We start from the raw sequence: 16,950 nt of genomic DNA on the forward strand, positions 1-16,950 counted from the left end.
TACGGAGAAATGTTCAAGAAGAATGGAGTCATCCCAACTATCATTCTTACTCCGCGGGTGCCTGAGTCAGCGTACGACATGGAAGTCGTGGCATCTATGGCTTTGGCTAGTAAATGCCCTAAGGTCAGGAAGACGTGCGACGTTGACCCGTCGACACCTGACTACTGCTTCAAGTCATGGGGTGGTACCTGGGATGACAAGATCATCCGAGAGAAGTACTTGGACTGCCTTCAGGAGGAGTATCAGGGCGCTTTTGAAAACCACATGGACATCCCTTGGGTCTTTTTGATGATGGAGGACGGGGCTGTCAGTGCCAATGAGATTGGCAGCGCAATGCGAATGGCTATTGACGAAGTTATTGAGAATGTGTTCTGCTATGACCTGACTACCACTACGACCACGACGGAACCTACCACTACGGAGCCTACGACGACTGAGCTGACTACCACAACGACCACGACGACTGAGCTGGCTACCACTACGACCACGACGGAACCTAGCACTGCGGAGCCCACGGAGCCAACAATTCCTAAGCCCACCACCGCTGAGCCCACCATTCCTAAACCGACGACCGGTGAACCAACGACTGCTGAACCAACGATTTCTAAGCCTACGACCGCTGAGCCTACAACCGCCAGCTCGACGTCGGTTACGACGAAATCACCTTCTCCAACAAATGTAACAACCAACCATTCAGACACAACTTACGTCCCAACGTCATCAAGCACGGACGCGGGAACTACAACCGCCTCCGAAGGCTCCAGCGGAGTTGTCGTCATCGGCGCGGCGGTGGGCGCCGCCTGCGGCGTGGCAGTGGCTGCGAGCCTCGGGTTCTTGGTCATGAAGAAAGATGACGACGATGAATCAGAGGATATGGAAGTCGACGTAGACGAAATATCCTGTCTACGCGAGGTACAGCTTAGCGTCGGTCAAGACGACTACTATTAAGGTGTTTACCGCCCAATTATTCGCTCGAGCACCAGCTTAAGGCGCGCATATTAGCTCGAGCGCTCCGGAATATTGCGGAAAACGTTTCTTGGCAACGTTTTTATTCTCGAGCGTTTTTTGCTGATTTATAGTATTAATAAAAATCTGTAGCATCGCTCATCTTTTTAACACGCTCAACACGCTCATGCGTCGCTCGTTTTCATCTCGTTTTCGATTACGTTGCATCACTCGTTATTGACTGCGTTCATCTTTTTAACGCGCGCGCTCATATGACAATGACAACGATGACAACCACCACTACAGACTCTCGCCAAGTTCTTCGTCGAGAGCGCCGTTGGGGAAGACCGGAGGCGCGAAGGCGAACACCAGGTCTGGAGTGCTCTCCTCCTTCATCTTAGGCTTGTCTTTCTTCCAAGAAGCTACAAACATTCCTCGAGTCCGGAACCCTTTGGGATTCCTCGGCGCGTTGTTCTCACAGTTCTGTAAAATGCACATCCGCAATGCTGCCTCCACGAAATACCAGCACACGGGGAATCCTAGGCCGGAATCGAGGGCACGCCGAACGAGGCAGAGGCACTGCATTGGGTGTAGTCTGTGCAGTTTACAGATCAGAACAGCTGCCTCCCGTTTTCGGTTTTCTTGATGATGGTACTCGCCGTCTTGGAAGTACTCTCTGAAGGGCGACACCTTTAGGAGCTGAGAAAACCCCACGTCCTTCGTTTCGATAAGATGGTCCCAAACGGCAGTAGCCCTCTTCAGCAGAGCGAATGTGCAAAACGTTACCTCCTCCAGTACGGACTCGCCTTTGAGGTAGGCTACATCAGGGCTGTTGAGGTACTGATCTACGACGTCTGAGAGGTACCTGATATGCTTGTCGTCAGGCATTCGCTTGAACTGCGCCAGGCTTCCAGCCAGGTACTGCAGCTGGCTCCTGAACCCAGTGAAGCAGTCACACAAGGCAGCCACATCCCAAAACCCGAGTCGGTCGAACCGAGAGACGTTCATCTGCGTCTCTGTGCAGTCCAGTATGAAACTCCAAGCGGCAAAGTCAGAGATGTACTGATCCAGCCGTTCGCTGAGGCAGTAGCCAACTGGGCCCGGGACTAGTTTCCGTGGGAACAATGCCATTCGAACGCGACTGACGACATTCGCGAGACCAGTCAGCACTTTGGCTGTGTTCTCCATGGAGAAATCCGCGTCGAGTATCCTCACAGCAGCGAAGCACATCCCGTCCTCTTGCAGGCGCTGACTTGCTCGTTCGATATCCTCGAAAGGCGACATCGCAAACGATACTTTCTCAGTTTTGCGAATACATTCTCAGTTTTGCGAATACATTCTCGGTTTTGCGTTTATTTGCACATCACTCCTTAAGCACTTCGATGGCCGTGTCACAGTCGAGCTGAATCGCTCTCACCAACTCAGTAAACGACGCGTAGCCGGACTCTGTCCGGATTATCGCTTGCATTGTCAGAGCCAGACGGGCGCCGTAAAAATCGTCCGGGACACTGCCGAGCAGGTGAGGCTCAATGGTGAGCTCAGCATTGTCAAAGTACGGGTTGAACCCGGTGCTCATCACGAAGGGCACACGGTACACCCGCTCCTCATGCTCCAGAACTGCGTGCCCGATGTAAGTACCCGACATGGGTACGTGGAAGTCTCCCTCAGGCTCTACGTTGGCTGTCGGGATTCCCAATTGAGTTGAACCGCTGCCTGAATCCTGCGCCTGCAAGCCTACCGACGAAACCCGGCAACCACTTTGCCTCTGACAGAAATGGGCGCGCTGGAAAATGGTGAATCGGAGGTGATTTGGACTCCTACGAAAGGACAACGTGTTTCTTCCAGGCGATAAACTCCAAAGGTTCGGGGTCAATTCGGCGTTGGGGGAAAACTTTAACTGGCAGAGCCTCCCCGCGATCGAGAAGACCAAGCCGCTGACAGGCGGACCCTAATGTCAAAGTCGGCTGCAGTCCAAGGGGCTCGAGTCGCAGACGGCCCTGCTGCACGAGGGAGAAGACGCATGAGAAGACGTCGTCGCCTTGCGAGTCGAGGGCCCTGAGAATCTGAAGCGTCAGATGAGGTATGTGCGCCCCTATAGAAACCGTGGTGGTCTGGGACGGACACATTTCGAATCGCAGTCGGCCAGTGCTCCGAAGGTACCCCGTCGCCACCAGTATATCCGCAAACTTGGCCCACGCGCCCAACATGGGTTTCACGAGGCTGGCGTACTTCTGAATCACAGCCTGGAAGACGTTCCTACCGTGACAGCGCCCTCGACGTCCTCCGTAGAGACGGCATTCGGCAAGTTTTCGAAGGGGTTAGTGTTCTGCGGTAACTGGACCTTGGCCTGCAGTTTGTACCGACAAAATGCAACTACGAACGCCCTCCAGTTGAGAAGCTCAGTCTCCGCCACGCCTATCATTTCGGACAATTATAACGCAGACAATGGGTAAGACAAAGCAACTTGGGGTATATCTGGTAAGTCGTCTTTCAGCGGCGCGTGGACGAGGTTGCAGGTGACGCACATCGCTTCCAAGGACGGCAGAGGGTCTGGGAACGGCTGCAGTTCCTGCAACGGCGGGTTTTGCGGAATGCTCTGCAACGACCCATCAATGACTACACGCTTCACGACTGCGTCCGGCCGGAATGCAACTTTGACGTGAGTGATCGCGGAGTGGGCTCTTCGGGATGGGGTAAGGACGGCGGTCTCGTCGACGACGATCTCACTGCTGAGATCCGTCCACTTCAGGTAGTTGCCGCTGACGGCGAGCATTTGCTTCTCGACGGACAGCGCGAGCAGCGCTGGATGGTACAAGTATTGCACTGCCACTTGATAGGCAGCTTGACCCTTCTCGAAGTACACCCTGATCTGTCTTAAACTCGCAGGACGCATCAACCTGAACACCAGAGACTCCTCTCTGTTGGTCATACAATGCAAACTCCGGCCGTTCTGCGGTCCAAATATAACTGGAGGGCGCTGAAATGTCCGTGGGGTTCGCCAGACGAAGCGGTTGTCAAACAGTGACTCCACAAAGAATGGGTGCGTCGCGTGCAAGGGAATGCACCTGCGTGCAGTGCTAGGCAGATACTCACGCCATCGCGCTGAACGCCTGCCCTAGGGGCGAGCTGGGCTCCGCCTGCTGCTGTGCCTGCCCATATATCCGCAGATCCACTACGTGCCCGTCAGGGTGCAGATTCAACAAGAGGTGGGAGCATACTACCTGGTCGTCAAGGGCCTTGAGTATTAGGCGGCTTTTGTCGCCAGTGGGTTCGATGTGCGTAATCTCGTGCCAATCGGCCTCGTGCCGGTCGAGCCACTCGACTACGTCTGATTCGGTCTGGGCAGACTTATTCAGCTGCATGCGTCGCACGTCCTCGAAGACACTGCTGCACATGTTGCTTCCGGTCACTGGTTAATAGCCAATGTCAAAACCCACACGATATAAAAGGAGGCCTCTCAGACCTAGGACCCAGTTGCAGGTAGACGGCATCCACACGAACGGATCCAGCCAGCTCTATGATTGCGAACTCCTGGCCAGTAGAGCGTCGTCGTCTCGTCCACCACCCAGAGGGGCTGTCGAACTTTAACATGCTCTCCGCGGACCCTAGGGTTTCGTCAGTGGCGTACACCACAGAGGCGCCGTTGTACGCCGATGCATGGTTCCACGTGCTGAAGCACCGTTCCGTGGTGTCTGCAGGCGCGCTGCCGAATACGGTGCTGCGCAGCATGCTTGTGACCTTCTTCAAACCGAACCACGGCTGGTTCTCCACATCTACGGATTTAGGACTCTCGACGCGCTGGCGCTTTCGTGGCATTTTTTTTTGGAATTTATTTTATTTTAGCATACTTTCTCCGTGACTAATCCCGATTTGTCTGCCGTTGATGGACGAAGACGTGAGTGGGCTGACGAACACTGACTCAGCGCGCATTGACGAGTCAAGAACTGTTCGAGCTGGCTCTTCAGTGAGTCCTTGACGAGTCTATCATACAGGCGCCAAATTGGAGATGATGCCTACTTCGACGTCGTGCCGCCTGATGCGAGCCCTCCGCCTCCGGAGCCGGTCAAGGACGCGGACCCGCGCACGCCCCGAATGAGCGTGAAAGGGTCGCCGTCGCCTCTGCCGGACACGGCTCTGCAGGTCCACGAGGATAATGTTGATAGCCAGGCACTGTTTGAACAAATGTTGGCGAACGAGCTGAAGCAGGCAGTTGGCGGCGCACTTGATTTACCGGAGGAGTTACCGGACAACGTTGATCTGGACACGCGACTGAAGCATACCAAATGGGATTTCCGTGTGCACGCCTTGAAGGAGATACAGGGCCAATGGGGACAGCTGGAATTGGCCAGAACGCGACCAGCATTCTTCGATTGCGTTGTCAGGGCGCTTTCAGACCGAATTCTGGCGGTGCAGAACGCCTCCCTGAGTTGCTTGTCCGCTCTGATTGAAATCGCATGCAAGGAGCTCGCAGAGTCTGTGTTTGACGACGTGGCGTCGATCATAATTGAGAAGGTGCTCACGGTGCCGAGGGCGTACCCTTTGGCTGAAGCACTGTTCCTGTCCATTACCGAGGTTACCGAGGGCCCACGCGTGGTGACGTTTATGGTGGACTTCGTGAATGGTCACTTGGACAAGAAGGGGAATCCTGCAGTGAGAGGTCCCGCGGTGAAGCGCGTGCACGGGGCCCTGTCTGTTGTCTACGCGGTGCTAAAGACGTTCAGCGTGCCCGTGATTGGCCCAAAAACCTACATAGGATGTCTGGGTGTGTTTGTTTCCACAACAGACAAGAAGATTCGTGAGAAATCTTGGCAAATACTGAAGCTCACGTACGCCTCCATGCCGAGCGAGGACTTCATGAGAGCTAGCATTAGGGACCCGAAACTAGCCGCGGAGCTGATGCAGCAAGTCCAGACCAATAGTGAGCGGGCGGAGCCTGCGACTCGACACTTCAAGAGCCTCGAGCGGCAGTCGGCTCGGTCAGAGCGCTCGTCCACGGGCACACTGGAGGTGTTGGAGATCGATGCTTGGGAGTGCGTAGAAGAGAAGGAGGCTATCAACGGCAGCACTCTGCCGTCTCTAGAGAAGAAACTCAAGGAATGCGAAAAGTGGTCCGAGCGCCGCGACGCCCTGGATGCTTTGGCCAAGGAATTGAAGCGTGCCACGCGTCTTGCAGTGCACGAGGATTACGTAAAGCTGCTCCAGCTCTGTTCACGCGTTGTCGTGTCGGAGTCCAACCAAGCGGTGATTCGTTCGGCCCTGACAGTGGTGCTCAATATTCTGAAAGGCCTGAGGAAAAATGTGGGGCCAGCGCACATGCGGCTGGCTATGGAATGCGTGCGCGCCAAGCTGAAGGACCGCATGAAGTCAACCACCAGCGTGGCTTACGACATCCTCGTTGCCTCACTGCTGTGCACTGGAGTAGACCATATGATGGACGACATCGTTCAGGGTGTCGCGGATAAGGTCATACAGGTTAGACGATTGTACTTCGCCTTCATTCTCGAGGCGTTTAACACGCAGATGGAGTTCTTCAATGCCCGATCCAGATGCCTCGCTAGGCTGGTGAAGCTGGGCTGTGAGGGAATGCAAGACTCTTCAAAGGATGTCAGAGACGCGGCATTGGAATTCCTGGCTGCAGTACAGCGCACTGCTGGGCATGCGGTGATGGAGGCGCAGATCGCGGAGATACCTACAAAGAAACAACAGCAGATCCGAATAGCTTTGGAAAAGCGTCTCGCCTCGGCGACCGTCAACAGTCCGCCTCAAGAGAAGCCTCGGTCTCCCAAACGCGTGCTCCGAAATTCCTGCAACGACCAACCTGCTCCAGCGAAGTTCGACTTGAGCTATCATGTGGCCGAGGAACGGCTAGCGACTGCTTTTCCTGAGCGCGCCGCCATCCTAGAAGGCATTCAGGCCTCCACTTGGAAGGAGAAGTCGCAGGGACTGGCGGCTCTCACAGAGTCCTGGCAGCCGACCGAGGACCGCAGAGTGCTTCTCGAGGCGCTGGTATTCGTCATGCACCACTCCCAAGAGGTCCGACACGTTAATATAAACGTAAACAAGGCGGGCCTGGCGTTCCTTGCGGCTGTGGCGGAATGGGAGCGTGACGCGGATGTCTCTCTCATCAGTGAGGGTGTTTTAAGAGCTGTCCTCATTCCCTTGAGAGACAGACTCAGCGATCCCAAACTGGGAGGCTTGGTTTTCGCCCTCTTTGTCGATATGGCCAAGATCAACGGAGCCAAAGTTGTATGTCGGGTGATTCTAGAGTACCTGCAAGGCATCAAGAATGCTAAATGCATCAGCGTCGCCCTGAATCTGCTTGATACCCTGCTCCTCGGTTTCGGCCCGCGAGACTGCCCCATCCACCTCTCGACTCCACTGCTGATGAGCCAGCTGGAATCTACGGATCCGGCAGTGCGGGCAGCCGCTGCACAGCTGACTGGGAGTCTCTTGCGGTTCGCTGAGAGCAGGCCTGCCACTCATAAGGCACTCACAGGGAACGTGGAGCTGAAGCCCATCGTGGTGGAAGGAGTAAGAACGTGCTCTCTGTCTCCGTTACATTCGTTTCAGATTATATCGAAGGCGTCGTCCAGTGAGCAGGACCCGGCTCCACTGCTCGGCTCTGTCGAAGTCAGTGATGATGATTCGGTCGACAATATTGTGTGCCTGATGTCAGTCGTGTCTCCCACCAAGGTTAAGGCGGCATCGGATCCTACCAATTGGAAGACCAGACGGACTGCCCTGCAGGATATCGCGTCGTCCGTTTCGGAATGCGGGCGCGTTCGACCTCAAAAGCTGGGAGAGATCATCGCACTCATCAAGACCCGTGTACTGGATTCAAACAGAACCGTTGCTATCGAGGCTTTGAACCTCGCTGGGACTCTGGCCACTGCCTTGGGACCAAGCGGGGCCAATACACACGCCCAGTCGGTGGTTCCAGCGATTCTGCCACTTCTTTCGAATCCCCGCATGCGAGAGGCCGTTCAGCGCGCAAACTGCGCCTGGGTCGACGAAATCGGGGTCGTGGAGTGGCTGCGTCTGCTCATAGCCCGACGTGTGCTGCAAGACGCCACAAAAGCCGAGCTCCGGGAGGCCCTGCTAATGGAGGTTGCATCCGACCAGACCATGCATTGGGACTGCGTCAACGATTTCGATTCCGGAGTTCTGGAACACTTGATACAGATACTTCTCGGCGACTACGTCCAAGACAGATCTGCAAACGTTCGCATGCTGACCGAAGTCGTGCTTGAGAAGATTTCAGTGCATTCGGGACCCTCGACTCTCAAAGCTGTCTACGATCAGCTGAATCCCGAGAAGCAGAGAAACGTCTCGCAGGTGATGAGCAACCTGGCTCCTGTAGAGCCGCCGCCACAAAATTCGTCTGCTCCATCGTTGGAGCCGCGGCCTGCGCGCAAAAAACCCCCGCCGACGGCCGCCAGCCGCCGCCAAGCCGTAAAGAGTTCTGTGAAGGAGTTCAGCAAAGGACTCAGCGGGAAGCCTATCGTAGCGAACGCAGTCGGCCGACATGTCAAGAGCAGCAAGTGGGACATCCACCTCACCACGGAGGATGTCCTGACGCTGCAAGGCCAACTGAAACCGCAGCTGAATGTGGCTTTGCAAGCCCATATGTTCGAGAGGAATCGCGCTCAGCTCCCACGCATCCTTTCCACAATTGAATTCTGGATAGAGTGGATACACAGTATGAGCAGCGAAGAGGAGCTGAGCTCTTTTCTTGACGTTGTCGACCTTCTGTTCAAGTGGATTGCCTGGCGGCTACAGGACGAGCAGCTCCGGCTGGTGAATGCCGTCATCGACCTGCTGAGTGCCACACTGTCCATGTTCAAGTCCGATGGCGTGGCGTTCGAGTACCAGCTCGGACAGGTTGAGACTGAGATTGTCGTGCCGCATCTACTGCATCAGATATGTAGGCAGCACGACCAGAATGTGTGCGCTCGCTTGGAAGAGTGCCTAGGACTGCTTCCACAAATTTGCGATGCCACTTGCATGTGTCACCTCCTTCTGAACAACTGCTCCCGGAAAAAGGGTAGGTCTCAGTATACGACCTTTGCGACGCTCTCTCCAGTTACACTATGCCTTCGTCATGTGGCACATATCATCGACGTGCTGGGACTGGAACCTCTCGGGGACCTCTTGGTGGACGACGTCACACTCCAGGTCGCCGGGTACATGTCGAATAAGTACGACGAGGAAGTGCGAAACGCGGCTGCGTTCGCTTTCTGTACGATAATCTCGTTCCTGCCCGATGAGAAGCAGCTCACACTGGTGGACGAATGCGACTCTACGCACGTGGGGGTACGGAACCGCATGGCACTCTTTCTGGAGAACAACCCGTCGTTCTGCAACGAACCCAGCGCAGAAGGCAGCGTCGGTGACTCGGACCAGTCAGAGCTGGACATGACAGAGATAGATATTGCCAACAGGCTTCGGTCCGAGGTCATGGAGCGTGAGATGCAGGAGACACTCGATTTAATAAGAGGACATCGCGAAACGAGCGTTAAGGTGCAATCCCGCCTTCTCAGACGGGACCTGCTGGAAACATGGCGACGTGACCATGAAGGCATGATCGGACCAAAAGAGGTCGACATAGCTTACTTCGTTGGGATTCAGAAGATGAATGAGGCCCGTGAACTCAACGAAGCTGAGTCTCTCGTGATTGACCTAGAGATACGCAAGCTCTTTTCCCCTGACATGCAGGTGATTCGTGACGGAGCGCAACGACTGAACTTCATCATCGGGCAGTATGGACTCAACAACGAGTCAACTTTACCTGCCGCCCTCTCCTCAGAGCTGCTACCCGGTTGTGCTTCCGCCCTCGCGACTTGCTTCTCGAGAGCGAACCTCAGCACACGTGGATCGCAGTCGTGTGCTACAGCCAAGGACGTCGCCTGTATACTGGAGCTCTTCGTACGGAACAAACGGGTACTGTTAGCGTCGTCTCCCAGAACCATTCAATGTGAGGGGTGGGTGAACTATTCACAGCGCTCTATCTTACTGTCATGAAGTGCATGTCCTGCCACTCTGAGTGGGCAGAAAACACCGACGACGACCGGCTGGTCTCTCTGCTCAATTCCGTCGTGGGTACGCACATGATGGCAGTGGTATCACCTGCGACTGCCTACAGACTGCTGCCGGTGGTCTTTGAATTCGTTCTCTTTGAGCGAGAAGAGTGCTACACGGGAGCCAACCACCCCAACTCCCTTCTGGACCGAGGAATCGACACCAACCTTGCTTTCCGCGTGCTAGGTAGGTTTCTGAAGAAGTTCAACGGCAAGCACCCGTCCCCCGCTCCACGACTAAGCGTGTTCCCCCCTAAGCAAGAAGACCAGAAGAATTACGCTCGGTAGGCCCCACACATCCCAGTCTGTCCATTCCTTTCCAGACTACTAGATGTGGCGTTTCACTGCTTACGCATTCTGGACGCCGTAGAAGGGCCCCGTCTCGACTTGTTCCAGGCGGTTCACGCCGACTTCGGTGAATTGGCCTCAACGGATCTAGTCAATCACCAAGAAGACCTACGATTCGCCCTCATCGAGAATAGACCATTCGTGCCACTACTACAGCGCGAAAAAGAGATGCTGGAGGCTTTTCTGAGAGAGGTGTTCTACATCGCCTGCACTGTGTCGCCTGTTGTGGCCGGCGTCTACTTCCGCGACAAGGGCATATCTACTAACACAGTAAGACACGGACAGTACCAACCTCTCATGCTTTGCAGAGCGCTACAAGCCTTTACCTCAAAGCTCGATTGGAGGCTCTAATGAACGAATTGGGAAGTAGGCGGCGATGGCGACACAACACAGAATCTGACTTGCCCGACTATTTCGCTCTTCACCGACAGTTCCTGGAACACAGCCAGGTGCTAACGACGCCACTACGAGGGCCTCTACCTCCGTTCCAGTTGGATGACTTCGTCGAGCACGTTCCGGCAGATTTTAGGCTTCTTGACATCGACGGAACACTGGCGCATGGCTGGGCTGAAAGGCGGTCGCAGCTTTCGCCGCTGCAGCAGGAGCGGGGAATGCTCTCTGCAGACCTCTGGCCCTCCACGCAGCTGCTTGTCGATTGGCGGGTGCGGCTGGACCGCAGTCGCAAACGCCTCGGCATGCCTGCCTCAAAGCTGTCGAAGTCCCTGTTGCTGCGCACGTCTAAGGCCTCTGACGACACGACAGAGGTTCTAGAGGAGGCTATGGGAGAATTGTTCGTCCAGCTGCAAAACACTTTGTGGGAGTCGAACTATCTGCGTCGACCAGGATCCCGAGGTGTGCACGAGAAGTTCATGTGAGCGTAGGGACAAATTCGTCACACAGATTGGATATCCTTGAGGCTCGAGAGGAACTTAACCTTCCGGTGGCCTGGTCTACTTCTTAATCCGGTAGCGATATGTCGTTGCCACAACGGGAGGATCTGAATCTCGAAGCCATTCAAACCTCACAAAACAAGTCTACGAAGTCGGATTTACTCAACGACGCGTATGTGGGTCGTTCATGGCTATAGACGTCCCGGAACTCTAGCGCGGCTCGCACAATCTGAGTCACCAGAGAAGTCTGCACACACCTCTAGCCGTCGAGCAACCCGTTCAGCCCGCAGATCGACGTGGTGATCCCTTCGTCTGTAGGCTCTTTTGTATCGCACGACTTCTCTGTGTGATTCCCTTTGTTACTCTCACTTTGGCATTCCACCAATCTCGAGAGAGGGCATCTCCCGAACGTCCAGCTCATCCATACTGTCCTCGGTCATCTGGTGGATGACAGGCTCGGGTGGGAGAGCGTTAGATATCTGACGGCGCCTAGATATTTGGGCTTCACGCGCAGTAGTTCGACGTGCGGATGTCTGGAGTTCACGCGCACTGCTTCGACGTGCAGATGTCTGGGGTTCACGCGCAGTAGTTAGACGTGCAGATACCTGGGGTTCACGCGCAGTACTTAGGCGCGCGGATGCCAGTGTTGAGTGGTCAACCGGTGACTTCAGCGGAGAGCGACGGAGAGAGGCGCGCCCATCGCCTTCAGCAGGTCTTGCGCTCATCGCCTTTTCGAGAGGCTCGAGCGGTATTTTTTCCTCCGCTTTTGCCTTTTCTCGGAGAACGAGTTTGCCTGTGAAGTGCAGCCTTTGAGGTGGGTAGTACAGCTGTGTGCCTTGCATTGCGAATCTGCCAATTCGCTGACTCGTAGAGTGAATCAACCTGGTTGAGGTTTATGAAGTCAAAAGGGAGGGAGTTTTGACTGGTATGCAAGCACTATCAGTTACCAGGCTTTTGCTGCCTGTCACGAATAACGACCTTTTCACGTCGGAGATGACAAACCTGTTCGCGAGGGATACACTCTTCGCAAAGATTGTCGACACAGATGGAGCAGAGGAAGTTCATGTGGTCACCAGTGCCGCGCTTACAAGGCAGGCGGTCATACTTGGTGGTGGGAAGTACCCGCCGGGAACCCTCGTTACATTGGAACAGGCCGGTGTGCTTGAGGCCGTGTTGTTCACTGACAACCTGGATAAGGCCAAGAAGAACTCCCCCTGCGTGGTTTCCAGTTCGGTTGGCTTGAAGGGAACCTTTTCTCTGGCTCCGTACGATGGCAAGCTCTGCCGACCAAGTGAGGTGATGGTCGCCTTGAAGGGCGGAGACGCGCACTCGCTGTGGGCAGCCTACGATGCCCTGCGATCAGACACGGAATACCAACGGATTCTCCTATTGCGCCTGGAGGCGGTGCCGCTACCCAGGAAGGGTCGTGATTTGGGCATATCATACAGAGGAGTGGATTACACCGTGCATTTGTCGCCATTTGATTCTTCCGAGGCGACGGTCTTTCTCTGCGATTCCGCCTGCACGAGATTGAACTTATTGCCGCCGGCCATCCGCTCCAGACCAGCGATTTCGGAAACCGTCACCCCCAAAAAAATCGGCGGGCTCGACTCTGTACTTCAGCAGCTAGTGTTCTTCTTGGGGGCGTCGTTGTTGCGACCAGAGCTCTTCGAGCAGAGTCGCGTGAAACCGCCACGGGGGGTGCTTCTCTACGGACCGCCGGGCACTGGGAAGACTCTGCTAGCGTCCTGTTTCTTAGACTCTATGAAGGAGAGGGCTCGTGCGCTAAACGTGCAGGAACCCGAGTTGGTGGTGCTGGAGTCCGTCCTCATCATGAGTTCAAGTGATCCGGAGAGCGCCCTGAAAGAGGTGTTCGTGGAGGCTGAATCAAGGGTGGGGGGCACAGTACTGTTCATTGACGAGATCGACGCATTATGCCCCAAACGTGAGAATTCGGGCGAACTGGAGAGGCGGTTAGTCAGCATCATACTCAGCGAGCTTGACGGCATCCGCGGCACGTCGCGCCTCGTACTGCTGGCGACAACCAACAGACCAGACTCTTTAGATGAGGCTCTCCGTCGATCAGGAAGGCTGGACAGAGAGGTCGAAGTCGGCGTGCCGTCACCAGCGGCCAGAAGGGAGATCTTGGATGTGTTGCTGGACGGCACCAACCACGAGTGTTCATCTTCCGAGATCCAGAGCGTCGCAGATGATGCTCATGGGTTTGTGGGGGCTGACCTTGCCAGCGTGGTACAGGCGGCTTTCCTCGAGTCGGTGGCGGAAACTACGAACATTCGTCGAGCACATTTGCGGCGCGCACTCAAGAACACCATGTGAGGGGCATCTTCGTTGGAAACGCAGACCCTCGGGCATGAGAGAGGTCTCTGTGGAGATTCCACAAGTGCCCTGGAGCGCCATTGGCGGCTACGAAGACACGAAAATGCGGCTCCGCGAGTGTGTTGAGTGGCCGCTTATTCACCGAGACCTGTTTGAGCAGGTCCGTCTGACTCCTCCCAAGGGGGTGTTGCTGTATGGACCGCCAGGATGCTCTAAGACCCTCCTGGCGCGTGCAGTGGCGAGCCAGTCGAAAATGAACTTCATCAATGTCAAGGGGCCAACACTCTTCAGCAAGTACGTAGGCGACTCTGAGAAACAAGTTCGTGACGTCTTCGCTCGTGCTCGTCGCAACGCACCATGTGTGATTTTCCTTGACGAGATCGACGCTATCGGAGCATCACGCGAAGGCGGATCCGGAGTGGAAGCGCGTGTTCTAACGCTGATTCTCACGGAGATGGACGGAATGGGAGGGTCAGCTGAGGTCATTGTCATCGGGGCCACCAACAGGCCTGATGTCTTGGATGCTGCTCTTGTCCGTCCTGGCCGACTCGACCGAATCGTCTACGTTCCGCTACCGGACTCCCAAGCGCGTAAAGAAATTTTCAGGGTGCATTTGCAGGAACTGCCGCTTCTTGAAGCTCTCACTGACGACCGGCTCGAGCAGTTGGCCGCAGGCAGCGAACGGCTGAGCGGCGCAGAGATCGCCGGTGCCATTCGAGAGGTGGTTACACGAACTGTTCGCGACATACTCGCTCAAGGTACCCCGCCAGAGAAGGTGACTATCAGTTACGACGTGCTGCTGGACCAAACAAGAAAGACGAAACCCCGCACGTCCCCTGAGTCAGAAGCTTGGTTTGACGACTACTTCAACAAGGGCTAATTCTCCGTGACAGGAATGAATCTCGTGTCAACGTTATTCCTTGCGGTTTGCGCGTCTGAACATATCAATCTACACGACCCCAGCAAACTCATAGTAGATGATGGTGAGGAGGTGGAGGCGGCAGCATGCAGAACTAGCGAACGAGAACGGTCAGATTCGCATGAAGTTGGTCCCACGTATACACCACGTCCAAGACAGTTTGCGAGCGATGGGACTGACCGTCCCTGAGCGGGAAATTTACACGTTCCAGCAGGTGGACGCTGCGTTAGATGTAGGCGGGAATTCGATTGGACACGCAGGAACTAGAGGGAATGGTGCGTGGAAAGCAAAAGGTCTCCTTTCTGGAGGTACGTGACGAGGAAAATGGTGAAGAGGAGACTAGCGAGGAGGAGGAGGGCATGACTAACGAAGCGAAGGACGACGAGGCGGCCAGCAAAGCCACTATCGACATTCCTCCTATGCCGAAAGTGAAGTCAAAGAACATGATGATCGCTGATGAGATGCTCTCCACCCTAGAGAACGTGGTAGCCCAGATGACCGGGTGGAACAACGCATTGGGCATGAACGTCGAGGAGAAAAAGGATCTGATAAAACAGGTTATGAAGAACAGCGCCAGCCAACACCTGGGCCCAGACGAGCTCAAGGAATTGCTGAAGCCCTCTTAGGTTTCCTTACTCTTCTCGACCTCGGGCGTCTCCACGTTCTCGATGTGAATCGTTATGGTCTTTTCCTTTGGCTCTTCTGGGGGTTCAGTTGGAGGTTTCTTGAATTCTTTAGGCGCTTCAGATGCGGCGGCCTCCTCGGCCGACTCGTCGTCCGATTCGCCCTTTTCGCTCAGGTCCACAGTGGGTTGCTTTGGGGGCTTCGATACGGGATTTGAAAACCGATTGAGGTCTTCTTCAGTCTTGTCCAAGTCCTTCATCACCGTTTCCAGGCTCGCGATGAACCTCTGTACCCTCTCACGCGACGACAACTGTTCCTCGCTGCAGTATGGCAGCTTTTCCGTTGCTCTGTGCGGGCTCGTAGAAGTGGTGGATGTCGTTGTTGTTGATTCTGCAGTTGGATCCTCTCCAGTCAGGACTCCCTTTATTTTGACTTCCTGGGGAGGTTCTCCCATCACCTCGTGTCTCATGTGAGGTACGCTGTGGTGGCAGACTACAGCACGTGAGAGTCTCCTCCACCACTGATTCAGCAAGCCCATTGTAGGAGAGCAGAGCCTTATAGGGTTTGGCTTGGATATCGTCAAAGCAAGCAAACATGGTAGGTGCTCATGATCGAAGAGGAACGGTGGGATGAAGTCGTCCACCTTGAGGGATGCCACCTCAGTGTCCCCGTCCATAAAGGTTAGCGACTCTCCGCTCAGCACTCCCGACACCTTCATGAATTCGATGTCCTCCATCTCGTTGGAGGGCGGCTCTTCGCCTTCAGTTGGCGGTAGAACTTCTAACAAAATTTGCGTAACCAGCGTGACTCACCTTGAAACTGAAGCTTTCCTGTGAAGGTCAGGTCTTTGCAGGACGCCGCCTTGGACATCTGGTCAGCATGTGCCACCTCCAGCAACAGAAGATTCGCGAACCTCACCAAACAATTCCGCATTTGCCGATGCCGAAGTACTACTGCGAGTACTGCGACATTACACTCACCCATAGTTCCCCTGCAGGTCGTCGGCAGCACAACGCTGGTCGTCGGCACATCCAGAACAAGGTGGAATTCTTCCGAAATCTCCTTGCCGACCCGTCGTTTACGGCTCCTGAGCACGTTGCGCAGGCTACCTCTCTGGACCTTCGTAACCAATCGTTCGGCTTCGGCTTCCCTCCGGCAGCTGTGGGTGCAACGCGCCCTCCTCTTGGTCATCTTGGTGTGGGGCCTCCCGGTTTGGGGCCTCCTGGTTTGGGGCCCCCTGGTTTGGGCCCCCCTGGTTTAGGACCTCCTGGCATGGGGCCTCCTGGCATGGGAATGTTCAGACCTCCACCGATGGCACATCCTGGATACTTCAGACCTCCCATGATTGGTGGCCCCCTGGCACCACCAGCGTCCATGATGCCGCCTGGTATGAGACCGCCATTTTCAATGAAACCTCGGGAGATGAACTATGCTGCACCGTACCAAAACGCTTGATATTCGAATGTGTCTACCAAACTCGTGGAGTCGGAGATTACTCAGAGTAACGTCAGGGGTTAGCCGTCCCGTTCCCGTTGTGGAAATTGGGAAGGGGCACGCAGATTTCATAATCGCGACCTGCGCAATTCGCTCCTGCGCTCAGGTGCCAGGACTTCTGTTCCAGATGTTCGCTTACATGAATACCACTCCTACGGGTTGCGAGAACCATCTTGCTGGGGTGGGAGACGTGAGCCAGATTCTGTCGACAGTACTGTGTGTTCTGAACGCCATTAACACATGCAAGTGGTTCCTCCTGTGGACGAGTCGATTTGTGACTGACGAGGAGATAGTGAATGTCGTGCGCTTCAGCATC

General features: G+C 55.2%; 10 protein-coding genes across 19 annotated transcripts; 5 read left to right on the forward strand and 5 right to left on the reverse strand.

Annotated features, from left to right (window-relative positions):
* Positions 1 to 9: 9 nt before the first annotated feature.
* KVP17_003947 (uncharacterized protein) lies at positions 10 to 948 on the forward strand (the record flags this gene model as incomplete). Its single annotated transcript, XM_068521722.1, has 1 exon — positions 10 to 948. The coding sequence occupies one exon, from the start codon at positions 10 to 12 to the stop codon at positions 946 to 948; it is 939 nt and encodes a 312-aa protein (XP_068377999.1).
* A 297-nt stretch (positions 949 to 1,245) lies between these two features.
* On the reverse strand, positions 1,246 to 2,229 carry KVP17_003957 (uncharacterized protein; the record flags this gene model as incomplete). The annotated part of the gene is made up of 1 exon (XM_068521745.1): positions 1,246 to 2,229. One exon carries the CDS (start codon positions 2,227 to 2,229, stop codon positions 1,246 to 1,248), a length of 984 nt encoding a protein of 327 aa, XP_068378022.1.
* A 79-nt stretch (positions 2,230 to 2,308) lies between these two features.
* Positions 2,309 to 3,367, reverse strand: KVP17_003956 (uncharacterized protein; the record flags this gene model as incomplete). 3 transcript variants are annotated; one of them, XM_068521744.1, is made up of 2 exons in its annotated part: positions 2,309 to 2,708; positions 2,767 to 3,152. In XM_068521744.1, 2 exons carry the CDS (start codon positions 3,150 to 3,152, stop codon positions 2,309 to 2,311), a joined length of 786 nt encoding a protein of 261 aa, XP_068378021.1.
* Positions 3,368 to 3,376: 9 nt separating this feature from the next.
* Positions 3,377 to 4,761, reverse strand: KVP17_003948 (uncharacterized protein; the record flags this gene model as incomplete). 4 transcript variants are annotated; one of them, XM_068521726.1, is made up of 3 exons in its annotated part: positions 3,377 to 4,010; positions 4,039 to 4,354; positions 4,383 to 4,761. In XM_068521726.1, the coding sequence occupies 3 exons, from the start codon at positions 4,759 to 4,761 to the stop codon at positions 3,377 to 3,379; spliced, it is 1,329 nt and encodes a 442-aa protein (XP_068378003.1). The 4 variants fall into 4 exon arrangements, with proteins under 4 accessions (XP_068378003.1, XP_068378000.1, XP_068378002.1 ...); XM_068521723.1 differs by lacking the exons at positions 4,039 to 4,354; positions 4,383 to 4,761 and having other exon boundaries at positions 3,377 to 3,874; XM_068521725.1 differs by lacking the exons at positions 3,377 to 4,010; positions 4,383 to 4,761 and having other exon boundaries at positions 4,035 to 4,340.
* Positions 4,762 to 4,828: 67 nt separating this feature from the next.
* On the forward strand, positions 4,829 to 11,331 carry KVP17_003946 (uncharacterized protein; the record flags this gene model as incomplete). Of its 3 annotated transcripts, XM_068521720.1 has the most annotated exons (7): positions 4,829 to 4,840; positions 4,869 to 4,909; positions 4,938 to 9,919; positions 9,946 to 10,306; positions 10,346 to 10,640; positions 10,679 to 11,241; positions 11,271 to 11,331. In XM_068521720.1, the coding sequence occupies 7 exons, from the start codon at positions 4,829 to 4,831 to the stop codon at positions 11,329 to 11,331; spliced, it is 6,315 nt and encodes a 2,104-aa protein (XP_068377997.1). The 3 variants fall into 3 exon arrangements, with proteins under 3 accessions (XP_068377997.1, XP_068377996.1, XP_068377998.1); XM_068521721.1 differs by lacking the exons at positions 4,829 to 4,840; positions 4,869 to 4,909; positions 4,938 to 9,919; positions 11,271 to 11,331 and having other exon boundaries at positions 9,972 to 10,306; positions 10,679 to 11,245; XM_068521719.1 differs by lacking the exons at positions 4,829 to 4,840; positions 4,869 to 4,909; positions 10,346 to 10,640; positions 10,679 to 11,241; positions 11,271 to 11,331 and having other exon boundaries at positions 5,038 to 9,966.
* A 53-nt stretch (positions 11,332 to 11,384) lies between these two features.
* On the reverse strand, positions 11,385 to 12,102 carry KVP17_005317 (uncharacterized protein; the record flags this gene model as incomplete). The annotated part of the gene is made up of 3 exons (XM_068515122.1): positions 11,385 to 11,489; positions 11,518 to 11,602; positions 11,630 to 12,102. The coding sequence occupies 3 exons, from the start codon at positions 12,100 to 12,102 to the stop codon at positions 11,385 to 11,387; spliced, it is 663 nt and encodes a 220-aa protein (XP_068378024.1).
* Positions 12,103 to 12,187: 85 nt separating this feature from the next.
* Positions 12,188 to 14,477, forward strand: KVP17_003953 (uncharacterized protein; the record flags this gene model as incomplete). 3 transcript variants are annotated; one of them, XM_068521737.1, is made up of 2 exons in its annotated part: positions 12,188 to 13,593; positions 13,622 to 14,477. In XM_068521737.1, 2 exons carry the CDS (start codon positions 12,188 to 12,190, stop codon positions 14,475 to 14,477), a joined length of 2,262 nt encoding a protein of 753 aa, XP_068378014.1. The 3 variants fall into 3 exon arrangements, with proteins under 3 accessions (XP_068378014.1, XP_068378015.1, XP_068378013.1); XM_068521738.1 differs by lacking the exon at positions 13,622 to 14,477 and having other exon boundaries at positions 12,188 to 13,597; XM_068521736.1 differs by lacking the exon at positions 12,188 to 13,593 and having other exon boundaries at positions 13,632 to 14,477.
* Positions 14,478 to 14,637: 160 nt separating this feature from the next.
* On the forward strand, positions 14,638 to 15,142 carry KVP17_005316 (uncharacterized protein; the record flags this gene model as incomplete). Its single annotated transcript, XM_068515121.1, has 2 exons — positions 14,638 to 14,748; positions 14,777 to 15,142. 2 exons carry the CDS (start codon positions 14,638 to 14,640, stop codon positions 15,140 to 15,142), a joined length of 477 nt encoding a protein of 158 aa, XP_068378023.1.
* On the reverse strand, positions 15,139 to 15,876 carry KVP17_003952 (uncharacterized protein; the record flags this gene model as incomplete). Its single annotated transcript, XM_068521735.1, has 1 exon — positions 15,139 to 15,876. One exon carries the CDS (start codon positions 15,874 to 15,876, stop codon positions 15,139 to 15,141), a length of 738 nt encoding a protein of 245 aa, XP_068378012.1.
* Positions 15,877 to 16,079: 203 nt separating this feature from the next.
* Positions 16,080 to 16,595, forward strand: KVP17_003944 (uncharacterized protein; the record flags this gene model as incomplete). The annotated part of the gene is made up of 1 exon (XM_068521716.1): positions 16,080 to 16,595. One exon carries the CDS (start codon positions 16,080 to 16,082, stop codon positions 16,593 to 16,595), a length of 516 nt encoding a protein of 171 aa, XP_068377993.1.
* Positions 16,596 to 16,950: the final 355 nt, after the last annotated feature.

Source organism: the organism of the source record quoted next (assembly GCF_019968985.1).
Source record: "MAG: Porospora cf. gigantea B chromosome Unknown PgB_NODE_165_length_31932_cov_123.556, whole genome shotgun sequence".
Taxonomy (NCBI): Eukaryota; Apicomplexa; class Conoidasida; order Eugregarinorida; family Porosporidae; genus Porospora; species Porospora cf. gigantea B.